The sequence below is a fragment of the Lates calcarifer genome, linkage group LG9, assembly GCF_001640805.2.
Source record: "Lates calcarifer isolate ASB-BC8 linkage group LG9, TLL_Latcal_v3, whole genome shotgun sequence".
In the NCBI taxonomy this organism is placed as follows: Eukaryota; Metazoa; Chordata; class Actinopteri; family Centropomidae; genus Lates; species Lates calcarifer.
In genome coordinates this window covers 17,507,369-17,525,146 of record NC_066841.1, presented here as the reverse complement: position 1 = coordinate 17,525,146, position 17,778 = coordinate 17,507,369, and the positions used below count along the sequence as shown (strand labels likewise).

General features: G+C 39.4%; 1 protein-coding gene across 1 annotated transcript in view; it reads right to left on the bottom strand.

The window, feature by feature from the left end:
- The window catches only part of LOC108895452 (netrin receptor UNC5D-like), a 154,252-nt gene extending 136,739 nt beyond the window's left edge, over window positions 1-17,513 (bottom strand). Inside the window, 1 exon segment of the mRNA XM_018694286.1 lies at window positions 17,029-17,513. Within this exon segment, the coding sequence (XP_018549802.1) occupies window positions 17,029-17,140 (112 nt within the window). The 5' untranslated portion in view covers window positions 17,141-17,513.
- Between the last annotated feature and the right edge of the window lie 265 nt (window positions 17,514-17,778).

The following is a 17,778-nucleotide window of genomic DNA, read 5'->3' as shown; positions in this document are numbered from 1 at the left end:
CTCTTTAGGGACCAGTGTACTCTGTCACTACTTCTTGTTGAATGGTTGTAGAACTTTGGCGCTGGGCCTTAGCTAATGCACACCACTAACTGCATCCACAGATGTTGTCTGTCTGAGAGCACGGGTACCTTGACTGTCAAACCTGGCAAAACACTGCTACCATCAGGCAGACTGGAACGCAACTCGTAACTCTTGTGCTGACTGTGAGAACCAGAGATGTAAGACCAACAGCGTCAAATAGATTCAAGTTATATACAGATGCTAAAAAATGACATATTATTGACACAGATGTAAATGAGGTGATGAAACAGCTCTCTTTTTTGTGTAACCGGAGTTACTTGATGACTTGCTCTCAGTCCACTGAGAGGAGGCAGACACTACGATACTGGAGTCTGACAAAGCACCCTGTTAATTCTGCTAACAGAGTAGCTCCTTCATTTCTGATAAAACTGTCAAAACATATGCAATGCCAAAGGAGGTGTGGCCAGTGATGAAAAAGAATACCTAATGACTGCCTTGCCTCTGCTCTATGCTGCTCGTAATCGATTCCACCCTCCCATAATGCATAAGCACTGTCAATTGACGAGGTTAAATAAGGAATGATTCAGCTGGTTTAGCAACAGAGCCACCTGTTTCGCTGTTTGATTCTCGCACTCAGTCAGGTTTGAAAGATGACAACAGGTCTGCAGTTTCACATCCACTATTGCCACCTGTCTTTAACAACATCTGCATAAGCTGCAGAGAGCTCAAGGAAGATGCAGAGAGAACAAGGCTGTTTCAGGCAAATTGTCTCTAATTTATGAGGTGATACATAATTTTCTCAGTGCTAAATAAAACAGCAAAGTGTTATTTACTGTTTTATTGTACTAACATAAATGATGACTTGATAACAGCTTTGGCAGTTTGTGAAAGACACAACAATAGATATTTTATTATATATTTACTAATGATCACTCTATGATATGTGTTCTTGTATTGTTTGAATTACATTTTTATGATGCACTTGATAAGTCTGCTGTTTTGTGGAAAGCTTACAGCACATCACAGGTGAACACAGTGAGCTAAGACCAAATACAGTGGTGCATTTTTTTTTAATAAGCTGGATACCCAGATTTGAAGTAAAGACAATAGACCAATTACAGGTCTGACCAAATGCTCCAATTAATATTTCACTGCCCAACATATTTTTAGACATGCAAAAATCATGCTCATACATCTTAAACCATAATTTAAGGTTAGCAGCATATGAATGTGAAAACGCCCCTCTAGTGTGAAAACAGCCTTCTAGCATCAAAATAAAACATATTTTTGAGCGGAGGGTTAAAATTATCTGAATTTGTTATGTGTGAAAGGTTTGTATTCTGCTTGTATTCTCTGATTTCTCACATCGTCGCATGCTGTAGTGCAATCATTAGCAGTTTTCTGAAAGCCATCATGGATAAATGGAATGAGAAGAGGAGCAAGCAATACAAGGCAATGTCAGACCTATTACGACACTGATGGTCACAAGGTTTGATCACATTCTGTCTCCCTATGTGTAATGTTCCTCTCGTACAATTCTGTCCAACGAATATTAATTTCTACTCTAAGTCTTGTAAAAATGCATATAAATAGACAAGTTATTCTTGACTCTACTAGTCTATACCTGTTAAACCTTGTGGCTTTGAATAGACATTTTTTACAGCACTGACACAGAAGGAAAAGCACAGGTGAAACTGATGGCATTAACAATGGCTTTGTTCCACTTTAAGTGTGCCAATAAACCACGAGAATAAGTCAGAATGCACAACATAAAAGCCCTGTATGTGTATACCACAGTCTTTTCATGGTGATAGTGATCTCTCTGTGTATGTTAAGTGTGTTTGTCTCATTTGCTGTAGTTTAAACCTATTTCGTGTCACACCTGCCCAATAAAGACCTTCACAGAGTTTTGCACTTCTGTGCATCACCTGACTCAACTTGTGATGAGCTGCCTGCCACCATCTCAAGTTGAAGCTCATCAGCTTAGAGGGCAGCTTTCCTTTACTTGTTATCAGATTGGCTAACTTGTCTGTTGTTAGGCTACTATAGGCCTATTTCATTGAAAATATTTTGACATAACTGCCAACTATTCTTCACGAAGAATGACAGCATTGGTCATTTGTAGAAATTCCTGACACAAACTATGTTTACCTCTACCTGACAAGCAGCCTCACTCATGAGAATGATGACAATTCTCTCTTAATAGCAAAGGCAGATGAAATATGATATTTATTTGGACTAACACAGCCATAGTCTTCTCAGTGGAGTGGTAGATCAGATCAGTGTAATTTGTGGCAGTGATGTAGGTTGTTTCTGAAGGCGCAGTCTACTTTATACTTCAGTTATGAAGGCTTCTGATTCCAACCCATCTCAGCAGGTATTTATGAGTAGCAGTATTTCTGACTTTCAATACTAATAGCATCAGGTAACTAAGAAAGATGGTGTTGACAAATACAGTACAAAGAATGCTAATGCACCATTGCGGCACAGGTAAGCAACATAATGTCATAAGTAGCTGAGAGAAAGACAAAGACAGCAAATGGAGAAAAGAAGGATGAAGAGTCAAAAGATGTATGGAATGAAGAGGAATAAATAATCTGGTGTCCACTTGAATATTGCATGTGCTCACTTTCTACATACACTATAAAAACTTGCTGACTCAGAAAAATTACCATTGCACAGGTGCAGACATGCCAGACGAATATTAATATTTGCTGCAGCTTACATCTGCTCGATGCTGGTAAATTGTTCTGTAGCAGTGTACCATACGGTGAGAGAGGATCAAAAAGCTATTTATTTTTATTTTTTTACATGTGAAACTATTTCAGAGAGAAGAATGAAGGTCCATTGATCCATAGCTATACCTGCTTATCCTTGAGGGTCGCAGGGGGAGCTGGAGCTGATCCCAGCTGACACTGGGTGAGAGATGGGGTACACCCTGGACAGGTCGCCAGTCTATCACGGACACAGACAACCATTCATGCTCACATTCACACCCACCTTCTTGCTGTGAGGTGATAGTGCTAACCACTGTGCCGTGCCATAAACGAAGGCTAGAGACATAAATTATGATGAATCAGAGGAGATGTAGGATGGAAAGACAATAACGAACAGATGCAGAAAAATCAATAGCACCTACTACCACAATTAGGTCTCGTGAGATCTCTAGGCCTCCATAGAGTACACTTAAGACAATCAACAAATCACATTTACTTACACACACACACACATTCACACATGCAGAATCCGAGGCACACAGATATAAATGAATCTAAAAGTAGTATAGGCATACAGACAACTGCAGATATCCACGGCATTTAGCACAGCAATTTATCATGCTTCAATAATTAAGTTAAAAAGGCATAAAAGGGAGAATGCCTGTGCACTGCAGTACTTTATATTTTTATTCTGCACTGCATTAACACTAAGAAGAAGGTAGCCTTGTAAAATGTGCATTTCTGTCACTCCCTCTTTCAGACTTGCATGGGATCTCACAAAGGAGCTGGTTGTCACAATCTCAGTACAGGTTAGAGTAAGGTAGAGAGCTTCTCCTGCCAGTTATCAAAACTGCATAGTAATAGAGGCAGTATTTCCCAGAAGGAGCTAATGGGCTGCTGTAATGAAATGACACAGTGGAAAGAAGAATGGACATGTAAAAATGTGCCCATGGAAAGAAAAAGAAAAGGCTTATGGAAACCAGACAGTCAAAGATAGTCAAAGCAGTGCTTCACACAAGCACAATGAAACCAGAGCTTCTTCATATTATATGGACAAGCAGCAAATGACAATGTGGGAAAAGATTTGACACTGATGATAGCCATGGAGCCAATGGAAAAAATGCTGTTTTGTCTTAGGTGGCATACTAGTTGGCATGATCACAACACCTTATCCATAAATTAAATTTCAGTGGAAGTTGGCTTACCAGAGGAAAAGTACTAGTAAAAATGATGATATAAAAATAAAACAATTTAATTTATCTATATTCATCTGTAAAAGTCATTAACTCAAAAGGATGCTGGTAAAAACAGCCTGTTCTGAAATTAACAGTGTAAGGCAAATCTCACTACAATTTGAGATATTGTTTTTGAAATTTAACATAATGTTGAAACGAAAGACCAGTAGAGTAATATCACCTCAGGCTTCACCAGGCATAACAAGAATGTTCCTTCAATTGACAAAAAAAAAAAATTGAAAAACAAAAGTCTTCAATGTCAACAGTTGTTTTTCCATTATTAAAGATAACCTTTTCCTCTGTACTCTTCTCTGTATTAGAGAGTGGTAAGGGAAGGAGGAATGAGTGCCCTAAGCCAGTCAGTTCTTGTTCTGAGTCACTGAAAAGCAATCATACATCACTGAGAAGCAGTGATAGAAATTCTGAAATTGGTGAGAAGGAGGATCAACAACCACTCTTTTCCAGCAGCCATCTGGCAAATTATAATGTAGTTACCAAAGCCTATACATGTAAGTAGTACAGCACATCCACCAAAGGAACATACTGTACGTAGATCAGTAATTCAAAGATCAGTGTGTTTGAAGGACTTGGTAAATGATGTCTATGGCTATTGATTATATTTAAGCAGTCACATTACATCTGACTCTACCCCATCTTGGGGAAATGCTAAGATGTAAAAGTGAACCGAATCCCTTTGAGACAGGAGTGCTCTCCACTAGCCTTGAAAAACAAACCTGCTGTTCCTGTAGGTTATCATACACCTTGTAGGTCAGCAGAGAGGGAGCCAGATGTCAGCGGTATATTCCCTCGGTGCACGAGGGCTAAAACACTATATTCAATGGACAACAAGGACATACAGACCAAATCCAACAAAGAAAAATGAACACACATTCACAGTGTACTTATGGCACAAATTCTGTATCCTTTTGCAAAGGTTAGGAGCCTGCTGAGGCCTGTCTTACACTTAGTTGCCTTGGAATGAAATAAGTTTGTTCAGCATCAAAGCAAAATTATGCTACTTTTTTACATTAAAATAACTTCAAAATCATTTTGATGGTACACTGATGGAAAATGGTGTCTCTGTCAATCCCACTCCATGCTCCAAATGCCTGTTTATGCACTACACACTGCTAACTTCGGTGACAATCTCCTGCTAACTGAGTGATAGTCTTTGACTTAAACTGACAGGATCAGGCCCAGCAAGAGTAATGCCAGACTTAAGATCAGTTAAAAAGACTTGGGAGTCATTAAAAACCAGTGCCCACCTCCAATATCCTTTGAATTTACTGTAGATTTACTGTAATATTTAGGTTTGTTACAGCGACAGCACTTCCAGCTCTGAAAGCCAGGGATCATGAGGAATATACATTATTTGGCCATGTCAAGTGACTGATAGGCTTTGTTGTCTGTACATGATTACTGCTTAACCGCTTAGACTTGGAGCCCAACAGACTTAATAACTGCTGCTTGCTGCTTTAATCATCACATCAGTTGTATGTTGTACTGTGCAAAACATGATACTCTATTGTGAAAGTAAAAACAAAAAGTTGTGAACATGCAAGGCCATTTCAAGTTTGATTGTTGGCATTCATTGGTTGAGACTGGGGAGGCCTGCCTTATCGACTGACTATGGATCAGGACCACTCCAGCCTGTAGGCTATTAGGAGAGCCAGCAGTTCAGGCTCCTGCCCTGCCGTTCCTTAATTGGTCCCCTCAGAAGCCTGGAGCACACAAACCTCACAATCACATTGGAAGATTATACCGAAGAGAAAAGAGAATCCCTGTGTGCAAGCCGCTTGGCATCGATTAGTTCACTCTATCACTTCAGTTTCTTCTTCACATTTTTTTTTTATCTTCATTTCTTTTCACCTACAGATTACAATCAGCTGGGGTGGTCTTTGAGTAAACCATACAAGTCGAGATAATGGGGAGTAGACAGAGGAGAAAATGGCTGGAACAAATGGGAGATGACTCAGGACTGCCTACTGGGTAATTGGGTTTTATCCTCTCATTTTATCAGGCCTTGTTTTGGATTACAGCTATACAACACACACATACACAGGAAAAAGAGAAGGATACCTAGACATTAGTAGATCTCAGGATAACTGATTAGAGTGGGAGAATGAAACCGTTGCTGCAGTCTCATTATGATACTCCACATAAGAAAAGCTTGACCATTTTCTGCTGAAAAAAAAAAAAAACAAGGCTTTTCACTCCAACCAAATCTAGTATCAAAGTATTGGACACAGTCAGTAAACACAACTCAGACAAAAAATGCCAACATGAGATGCTGCTGCACAATAGCTAGTCTTTTCTATTTCCACATTCTAATTCAAGGCATGTTCATTTCAACCTGACATTTCAATTTCAGATGCTTCTACAATTCAGTGCTTTGAATATGGCTCTTGTCAGTACATGTGTATGCTCTGGTTTGAGGCCGCGACAGGCTGACAATTGCGACAGTCATCCAGCAGAAATACTGTATCTTACCGTCTTACATGCAGCGGTTCACATCTATTCCTACTGTGAGTTTTGACAGCAAAGTGAAGCCGTTGCAAGAGATCAAATCAGTATAAAGGTTTACTGAAGAGTCTGGCACTTTATTCAAGTACCTATATCGCTGGGTTCAATGTGGACATGACAGGTAAAACTTGTTTTTCCAGTAATCTGTTTTACCCATAATCTTCCCCTCTGGATTAATATTTAGAAACACGTCAGTCAAATGAGATTCCTTATACATGTATCTCACTTAAGTCTCTGGACATATTGGACCAGTTACATTTACTCCTCTCAGCTTGTCCAATGCACAGAGCACTTTATACATGGAATGAGGGACATCAGCATGACATGAAGGTATGCCATGGAGTTGCTTAAGAATAAATTACATTTTCTGTCTTGACTGTAATAAACATATCAACCAATGTGCGTTACAGCCTGGAGGCATATAGTGAGCTATTCAGTCAGAAGCTATACAGAAATACTTGTTAGGATAAGTTCATTGTTGATTTTGGTGTCTGAGAAACTGTTGATAATAGCAAAAAGGAAGCTCCGGCATTAACCATTTAACTCCTAAATAATACATGTACAGTACACAAGAGCCCTGACTTTATACTGTACTGTTTTTGTCTATAGCCCTGGGGTTGAGTTGGTCTAAACCAGCTAAGATGAAATGAAGCAGAAACAGGCAAAGCTATTTATTGATTCTGCTGTCTGCGAGGTGAAACAAAAGTAGTCTTTAAATGAATGTAGCCACACCAATGCACAGAATAGATGTTATCTGTCTTAATGACAAAGGGGAGCCCTTGACTGAAGGGGAACCTCATCAAAGTCACACATGCATAACCTTGAAGCAGTGCTCACAGAGCAGGAGAAAACACACAACCTCACATATGGATAAACATTTAAATTCAACTGTTCAAATCATTAAGCACTGTCAATACGCAAGAGGGAAGGAATTCAACACAGGCCTGGAAGAATGTAAATATTTTTTTTTTTTTGTGTCCACATTTTCTCACATTTGGTTTTAAAATACTTAATTCATTCTCATTTAAATGTAAATCACCAGCACAAATAGAATTTTGAGTTCCTCATTCAGATTCATATTGAACAAATGTGACCAATCAGCAGGCAAAGACCACGAGAGGTCACGCAGTGATGAATACACCCAGAAGAATGTGGGCAAGAGCCATGTGTAATTGAGAATAGGTGCAAATGAAAAAAAAAGTGATGCTTCTTAAGCAATCAACAGCATAAACGGCCAGAATTCTTTCCCTGAAAACAATGAGAGCTGAGCATACTTCAAGAAGGTGGAAGCATGAGTCAGGTTCACACATGAAAAGAACAACAAAAGCACTAGTGTTGTGAACCCTGAGTGTTCAGGGCTGAGGGAGAGCTGCAGTGAAGTGGAGCTGGAGCATTAGAAAAAGCAGAGAAACTCTGCAAGCCTTGACTGAAGAGTGACATTTTACCACTGAGCAGGCCAAGAGGGAAAAGAGCTGAAACAGACACACTGATGGCCAAGGGAGAGAAGGACAGCTGACTTGTGTTGACTGCAAGAGGTCTACAAGGTGATGGAGGAAGGCAAGCAAAGGGGACAATATAGCGGTCAAGCTGAGAGATGAGCTGCGCTGTTTAGTGAACTCTGAACTTATGATTATTGAAGACTTTGCCCTTTTTCAAATAAGTCCTGCTTTTCACTGCCAAATAAAAACAAAAAGAGGCAGCAGAGGTAAACAGCTAGAGAGAATAGGTGCAGTGAATCACAAAATGGTTTTAAACCGCTCCTCCACACACATGTGCCTCTTGTCCTATGGAGGTTCCTCTTTCTGGTCAGGAAGAAGCATGTTGCTCTACCCTAAGCCAATAAAATAATCCCACAAGAGCACTCTCCAAGGGAAAACTTCACATTTAGTACCTACATCATATATTCTACATCATATGTGGAAAATATTCATATATTCATCGTATATTCTGATGGTGGCGATTGAGAACATGTGCATGTTCTGACGCAATTAATATGAGGTGAATCATTATCATGCATTAATTATTCACATTCACGCACAAGCTTATTTCAGCTTCATTAACCTCTGTGTTTGTTTGTTTTATTTCAAACACAATGACAAACCAACAAACTTTTGACCCTGAGAATTCAGTGTTGCTGACTTGCAAACATTTTCTTCTGCTTTCCATCTACAAATGTCTCAGTGAAATGTCTTACTGAGGACAAAAGCAATTTCTTAAGGTTTTTAAGATTTTTGAACTGGGTTAGATCTCTTTCAAATCAGATCCTCCTGTCTGCTACACTGTCTTTTTTTGCTAATATCTCATTTTAATCCTACACAGGTTTTAATGAAAATCTGTCGTCTCTTGAGGGAGGCTTTTGATGGACCATGTTGGGAGCTTAGCAAAAATTACAAACCAATTATTTGCAGTTAATTTATAGCTTTATTTGACACTTCTATCAATGTCACATTTGATTTTGACTCTGAATTCCTGTTATCTTGGACTCATGAAATTTGGATCAAAGAAAATGCATTTGTCTTTAATAACAGTCTGTTTGCCCTGAGTTCACTGTGGTAAAAAGTATGAATTGTCATTTTTGCCATCTCTCAGTTTAACCGTGTATTTGATGTGTTTCAGCTCAGCACTTCTAAAAGACAGCGCTTCTGAATTTTCCCCCTTTGTCTGCAGGACTGAGGATTTCTTCTGAAAAACACAAAAGACATCTTCAAAGGGCAATGGAATTCCACTCTCTGTTTTATTTTATGAATGACAGAGCTTTGTTGGTTTTACAACATACAGTTACACATGACTACAGAGAGGTATTATGTCGGCTTCATACCCCAACAGGGACTCTTAAATCCCATCCTGCATCTCTGACACTCACAAAAGCACCAAATGGCCATTGAGGACAGACAGGGCAGCATGAAATATAGCCAGGCACATTCCTTTTCTATAGCTTGGGGTGTCATCTGAATTTTTTTTTTGCTAGCTGGAGAGGGAGAACTAGCCTCACTTGAATTCAGAAAATGATTTCTGGATATAAGAAATGTGGATAAGTCACCAAAACAGCTTCCAAACCATTAACAAACCTTTCAATAATGCTGTGATTATAAGAAAGACACAGGACAAAGATAAAGCAAAAACCAGAGCCAGCACATGAAATGGGATTGCTTTTCATCTCACTGTAGACACCAACAATTTGTGCAAGCATTCAAACAAACAGTTTGTGCATGTGATAACACACTCAATTTATGCACTTTCCATTAGTCAAACATTTACTGTCACACCTTACTGATCTTCTACTATTAGAGATGGACAATGTCAAAGCAAACACAGTTGATGACTACTGTATCTACAGCCATGACAGCAAGTGCACGCTATGAGGGATGTATTGGTTCTGGAGCACCCTAACAGGGAAATTAATTACTTGTTCACCTCTATGGATCTCTTACATCTGTCATTTTTAATGTGTTTCCAATACATTTCACATCAGTATTGTCATGTACTATAGTGGGGGTTGGTACACTGACAGATCCTTAAAGAGACAATATAAAAACTAGCATTACAGCCCTGTGGTTGTATGCTTCCACAAATCAGTCAAATTGCAGTTTACATCCATGTCCATCCACACTCATTTAATATGTAGTGAAGGCCTATGGTCATAATCTCCTCCTCTGGTCCTGAGTTACAGTGTTGAATAATGGCCAGAACAGTACTATGTCACAGTGTTGAACTTTGACCCTTTAGATATTCATCATAGTTCTTCATAGTTTGATCCTATTAGACATTTGTGTGAAATTTTGTCATAATTAGCATATGAATTATTGAGTTATGGCCAAAAACACATTTTGTGAGGTCAACACAACCTTGACCTTTGACCACCACATTCTAATCAGTTCACTTAAGAGTCGATGTGGATTTTAGTGTCAGATTTAATGAAACTCCTTCCAGGTGTTACTACATTCACAACAACGGGACAGACGTAAGGTCACAGTGAACTTTGACCTATGACCACCAAATTCTAAATAGTTCATCTTAATCAAAGTGAACATTTGTGCAAAATTTAAAAGAATTCATTCAAGGTGCTCCTGAGACATCACATTCACAAGAATGGGCTGGAGAGATGAAAACACACACACACACACACACACACAGATGGACAGACAAACTGAAAACATAATGCCTCTGATCACTGGTGTCACTGACACAGAGGCATAAAAAGGCGAAATACTTCATACTGATGTCTAAATGTGTTCTCTCTGGCTTAATTTCATCATATTGTCTCACTTGAAACCAAAACTGCTGCATGAACATGTTCACATGCACATGTTGAAAACACTGGAGCACACACACATAAACCCCTACTTCAATCCAAAGTCATTAAATATGTATTTGCTTTTGATTACTCTTGAAATTAATTCATCTGGGAGAGCAGTGACAGGTGCTCGCTGTTACTGACAAACTAATGTGGCAGTTACTGATAACATGAGATAGTTAAGTATTCTGCACTGTAACCCTCCTATTCGTCTTTCTCGCTCTCACTCTGCTTTTTCTTCCCAACATTCCCCGCTCCCTTGTTCTGCCTCTCCAAGCTCAGCTCTCCTTTCTGCTTCAGTCAGGTGAGTTGAGAAATGATACCAGAACCAAAACATTTGTCACAGCAACAATCCACTGAAACTAAATTACACCGAAAGGAATTGCAAGGGAGGAGTGAACAACAAGAAAGGATGAAAGGATGTGGTATTTATGAAATAAAAGCGCTTTAGAGGAAACAAAAGTGCTATCCATAGGTACAAACTGGGAGCTATGAGAGACAGAGAGAGGGAGGGAGAGGTAGGAGTGTTTGGCATTGAAGTGAATGGTGTATGGTGTGAGTCTTGCCTTTGTGGCAATGCCCTTGAGTTAGCCAGTGAGGCATTGAATGGTGCATTGTGGATGGGCAGTTATCTCCAAGGCTTCCCTTTCAGTGTTATTAGAAAATACATGACAGCAATGCTAGCTCTTATCGAACAGAAAGCTTCAAGGCTGTGGAGACAAGGCTGAAAGGCAAATCTGCAGGAGACTGAAATGGCAACACTTCACATCCTGTCATTTTCTCAGCATTTGGTCATATAGAACATGTAGTACTACTAGTATTACAGTGCATGCATGCATGCATGCAAACATTCAGCACAAATGGAAAATGTATAAATGATGCTGAATGATTAAAGTGTAATCACCATGTATTATATAACTGCATGTAAATGCTTGAGATGTCCTGAGGCAACCCTATGAATCGTAACTGGGGCCAATCTGGGCATATTTTAATGGATCTGTATCAGCTAATATAAACCTGATTAAATGCTGATCCTTTCTTTAGTTTACCAAACTGTATTTTGTCTATCTGCCTGCTTGGGTTGCACCACTGTGCTCTTTTGCATTTTGCAACATACTGAATGCGAGTAGTAAATTAGTGTGTGTCATAAATGGGATAAATCATTTCAGCACACTAGTTCAAGTGACTGAGTCTGGCTGCCCCAATTAGCAAAACACAAGGATTTGGAGAGCTTCAATGCTAACTGCTCTTATTAACAAAGTGCAGTGGGAAAAACATTCAGGTAGCAGCTCCGCATTTGCCATCTGCATGATTCTGGATAAAATGAGAATCACAATTTTATTATTTAGAACTGAGATCACAATTCTCTCTCACCATTTTTTTCAATATAAGTGTTTGTTGCACCCTTGTTTTTAGCTTAAATGCAGCAGCTTCATGACTCAGACACTGAACATATAACAATCAGCTTCAGTCTCATCTTTTCTTCTTACTCAACCTTTGTATTTTTCTGTGCATTTTCTGTGCACAAGATAATAATACACTGTATTTCACTGGTGTCTCTCACTCACTCTCACTGGGTTTATTTTTCTTGCCAGTTTCTGCTGCTCTGCATCATGTGGTGTAATGCAAATTGTCTTTTTTGAGAGAGAAGGTATGATCACTTGCTTTTGGTGCAGCTGATGTCCCAATTAAAATGCATCAGAAATGACTTGATATCACATTTATTTTTTAATACAATTGATTGACTGTGTAGCTCTTGCTAAAAAAGACAAATGTCTTGAGCAGCACGTAATATTAGCTGTTACTAATTAATTTTAATTCTCAGAGTAACTTGGTTGTTGTTGGGTTTGTGTGCTGTGTGTGTGTTTGTACTCAGCCATAGATCAATGGTGAGGTAACAAACTCCACTGCTGTGGAATGACAAGTGGACTGGGTGTTTTTGTAGTTCCAACAACTTAAACAGAGTTGGAGTTCGGGATGAATTAAGTTTCCGTCTTATTTCATTTTCGGGTTGCAGCTTGAGTGTGCACTGGGCAGCAGTGTCATAAGTATCAGACGGGATTCTGCAGATTCCACAATATAAAAGGATCTGGATCAGGGCAAAAAAAACTTAATGGGAACATGCCTCATATATTTGGACTCTAAACAATATAATGCCATAAATGACTGCTTCCAATAACACTGAATTCAACAATACCATGAAACTTGTCTGCAAAGTGAAGAGAAGACCTCCATGAATGTATACATAACCACAATGGTATTGAGCAGAAATATGACGTTACATCAACAGATTTATAATGAAAGCATTGTTCTTCATTGGAGCAAGCAAAAGGATTCTCTTCCAATCAATCCCTCCTCTCTGGGGAATATCATGTACAAAAGCTTATTTATTGACCAGATACCAAAGTCTCAATATCCCATAGACAAAAACAATAGCTATTTGATTACTACTGTAGCTCTGTCCAACCCAGACTCTCATCACACTTTATCAGTGTAATGAGTGTGTGTATATTTACTTCCCAGCAAAATTTATTTGCTTTGAAAATCATTTCCCATCATTTTCCCATATTTGAATTTTATAGCTTTCTGCTGTCAACGTAGAGAATATTTCCAACCCTTGTTTGACTGCTGGTGAGCTTAGTTCCCTTTGAATGTGAAGACGAACTGATGTGAGAGGGGGGCTTGTGGGTTGGATAGAGAAATGGGTTCCCTTTGAATAATGTACGAGTGAAACTGGGAAATATGACCATCATGTAGTCCCCCATAGAACAGAAACAACTGTGGAAACCAGTCCAACTATGCTCGTGAATTCAGCTCATGTGAAATGTCAGTTAAATCAAAGCTTAAGCTTAAGAAGGAGTCTGGCAGTGATTTTTTGGGGATAAATAAAACATGGCAGTGATGACTCCATTGCCCTTTATCCCCCCTCTCTGTTTCTCGAGTTTTTTCACTTACGCCATGCTCAAACCAGGATGCATTTATAGCAGCAGGAGGTACAATGGGCTACATGGGCTGCAGCTCCAAGCCGCAGCCACTAAGAGCATGTCAAATTTTATTACACTGAAAGAATATGTATGTTGCTAAAATTAACTGAAGCTGTGCATTGTTCTAGCATCTTACACTGTTGCTCTCCTGTTGGTACTAGCATGGTTTTCTATGTATGGCATTTTGGTTGAAGTAAGCCTAGAGTGGCAGTTATCCTACCTAACCCTCTGTATGACGATCTAAGGTCAATCTGGCATCTGTCACGCAGCATGACAGGCTGCTGCCTCTTTGCATTTGGACAGAGAGTGGTGGCTTGCTTCAGGCTGAACAGTTACATGTCTTAACACTGTTGTCATGTCAGTGTCACAGCAGGGGTACATTTATTGATTTCACCCTGATAACCTCATGAAGTCCATTAGGGACCTAACTGATGTTTTATATTAAGCAGGCTATCCAGTTAATTTAAGCCACTCAAGCATGCAATCTTAATTAATCTTAAAGTATATGGTTGGTATTATTCTATATTTTTCTTATTGTTGACAAACCCATAATAATAATAAAAAAACAAAAAAAACAAAATCAACATGTTATTCTTTCTCTCAATAATTTCCAATTTCCCTTCCTTGTCTGTGGCAGGCCACTGAGGATGTAAATCTTTAAAAATAGGTCACAAATATATAGTTATGTTTTTAAAAAAGGCAGAGTAACTCACTTAAATAGTTAGGTGGTGTTGTTTTTAGCAAACATTACCCAAAAAAAAGAGCAAAAACTGTATTCATAGATGAATATTTTGAACCACAGATTAATACACATTTGCCATCCTTGTGAGTATTAACAGCAGCGGGATGGTTGATGTGAGACTGACTCAAATTTAGAGCTGAAATGATCAGATAATTAATCAACAAATAATTTTGACAATCGATCGATTGTTAAAGTAATATTTCAAGCAAAAAAACCCAAACATTCCCTCGGTCCATTTTCAAAATTGTGAAGATTTGCTTTACAGAATGATCAATTTAGCAAATCGAGGAAATAAACTACAGATTAATTGAAAATAATCATTCATTGTAGCTCTAATATTAAGCATTCTGGAACACTGGAATGCTTAATATATTTTGTTATATTTTTACTCTGGCTAGCTCCACAAAAACATTCATTTACAGTCATGAGGAAACACATGGAGAAGAGCTACAGTCACATTTGACACATACTACTGACATATGAACATATCCAGGCTGTTATTCACATGCTCACTCTGTCTGTTACTACTGCTGCTTTGCTGGTTTCACTGCAAACACCTCTGTTATACTCACTGCTGCTGCTCAACATTTCAGCACCCCCATCTCCTCCCTGAATCCACCTGCAGGCACTGATTCTTCTCCTTTGGGGTAAGTTTGTTATCGTCACTTGCTACATGCTCTCTCCACTCCCTCAGTGCGCAAAGCTTTAAACAGTGTGCTTGCAGATGCGGGGTGAGTGCCCTCCTTGCAAGACATAAAGAAGAATAAATTTGGAATCCCAGAATTGCAATTTAGTCTCTAACTGACATATAAATTACCATGTGCAGGGCAGGTTATGCATACATGTGGTGAGAGATCAAATTTTTTATTTCAACCATCTACAACTATGCTTTGCCTGCAGGTTTAGCACTATTTAGTCAAGTAAAGTACAGTCAAAGTATTTGACGGCTAACACCCATATTATTGCACCAATTTAAAACCTGGCAGATGTATTACAATGTGCAGCTTATGAAAACTACATCATGTACGCACAGGCACATTTTACTTTCATGCACCCACATTACTGTTTTTTTCTGCCAAGCATAGGTCAATCCTTTCAATACCATGCAACATTTCACATGAAAATGCAGCCACTGTGGAAATGCTGGTTGCATACATACAATGTACAGCCAGTTTTGAAAGGTTATATTCAACGCCTTTCAGACTAACTTTAAAAGAATGACAAAAACCCTCTTGATCCCTACATGTCAAAGTTGCCCTGAAGATACGTATGCTTAATCTAATATTTATGCTATGCAAATTTCCAAGTTGAAGCTAATTTCTAAACTTGGGATGCAAAAAATGAAAACCTTGGGGCTACTTAACTAATTGAATTGCAAATGCATCTTTGTTACACTGCCATGTGAGCTAAATGGATGTCAATAGGTCAGGACAGATTCACCAGAGGAAAAACAAAAGAAAAAATCCCTGACCAAATGGAAACATTTTCAGACAGAACAGTGCAGATCATCTCAGTATTCTCTCAGGCTTACACAAACTGTGATGTAACTGAAAGACACTGGGTTTTTACAGCACAGTCACGTTTTGATGAAAACTGGTAGTGGGGTATCCTCTATAGAACAACCCAACCCGTATACCCATAGGATCAACTGCTAGCCTTTGGTTACTATCGAATTTCTGCATGGCTGAGAAATCAAAATAAAAACACATCCACAACTATCAAAGCAACCATTACAAAAAAAACATCCAATCAAAGTTGCACTAGTGAGCAAAGCTCTCAAGCAATCATGTCCATTTCTCGCCAAGCTTGAACGTGTACTTTAATCTGTGTGAAACAACAGCTTAGACCACAGGAGTGAGCAAAATGGGACAGACAGGGACGGCACCAGCTTTTACAGTTTTACTGACATTTAGTCAAAAGGACAATTTGTCAGTGAAACAATTATTGTAATCAATTGCTTGCTGGTAATTGTCCAAGTGTAATAGATTCAGTAGGTGACAATAAAGGTGACAGAATATAAAACTTAATTTGAATTGATGAGCATTGCTGGAACAGTGGTCTATGGTTAAGAAACGGAATAATATCCTCTCTCCTTCCTTTACAGCTAAAACAATGACAACACAGCAGAGGGTTTATCTAGGAGTATAGGTGATATCAGAGCAGAGCTGATGCTCGAAGTAAATCTGAATTGATGATAAGCGTTTTAAAGCGTTCAAAGAAAACAAATTACAGCACTCAAACGCAACTCAGCCAGCGCGTGGCGCATTACAAATAAAAACTTGGCATATTTCAAATGCAAGCTGAAAGATGTCTTACTTTTTCACACATACGCAAACGCAAACTGTTCACACCCGTTGCAATATCACTTTTCAGAACCAAAAACAACTAAAAAATACACAGCCACATACACTGTCGAAGCACGATCCCTTTTTTCTCGAGTTTATTCTCGATGACCCAGTGGGGGAAAAAAAAACAACCCGCTAGTCACAGAGAGTACCCATGCTGTGCTTACCTCTCGCTAACGTGGCCGGTACTTGCGAACCGAGAAGCACGAGGATGGCAAAACTCAGGTAGCATCCTCCCGAAAACTGTCCCATTACTGCTCTGCTCGTCTCCCTCCCCATCGGGTCTGGGGGCACCGGACGCGGGTCTCGAGCATTTGTCGTTTGCTTGAGGCTCCTTAAAACACGTTTCCGTGCCCTGACGAAACGCTCTTGTTCAGGTGTTCTGGGAGAGTTAGTTTCCGCAAGGAGAGCCGTCACCTCGCGGAATCGCAGTGCGGAGAGAAGAGGTTGGAAAGTGGTGCGGAGGTTTCAGCAGTCGGCACTCTGCTGCGCGAGTGTGGAATAATTAGACAGAACGCGCGCGAGCCAACAGCTTTTGGGTTTTAGGAAGGAGAGATAGGAAAAGCGTGAGAGGAGGAGGAGGAGAGAGAGAAGGGTCTTGTCCAAACCCCCGTGGACCTGTTGAGATTTTACAAAGGTGTGTGTGTGTCTGTGTGTGTGCGCATGTGCGCACGCGCCGGTGTTTGAGCGCGCGCCTGTAATCACCAGATGAAAGAAAATGTCTTTCAATTACCTCTCTCCCCCTTTTTTTCCCTCTCCCTTTTTCTCTTCTCTTTTTTCTTCTTTACATTTTCAGCAACACCCAGGCGTGTTTTCTGGATAACAATGAAATCGACACCATTGCCTTGGAGCTCTTGCCAGTGGCGTTGTCTGGAAAATTACCTTTTTACTAATTAATGTCTATCCTCAGCCTATGA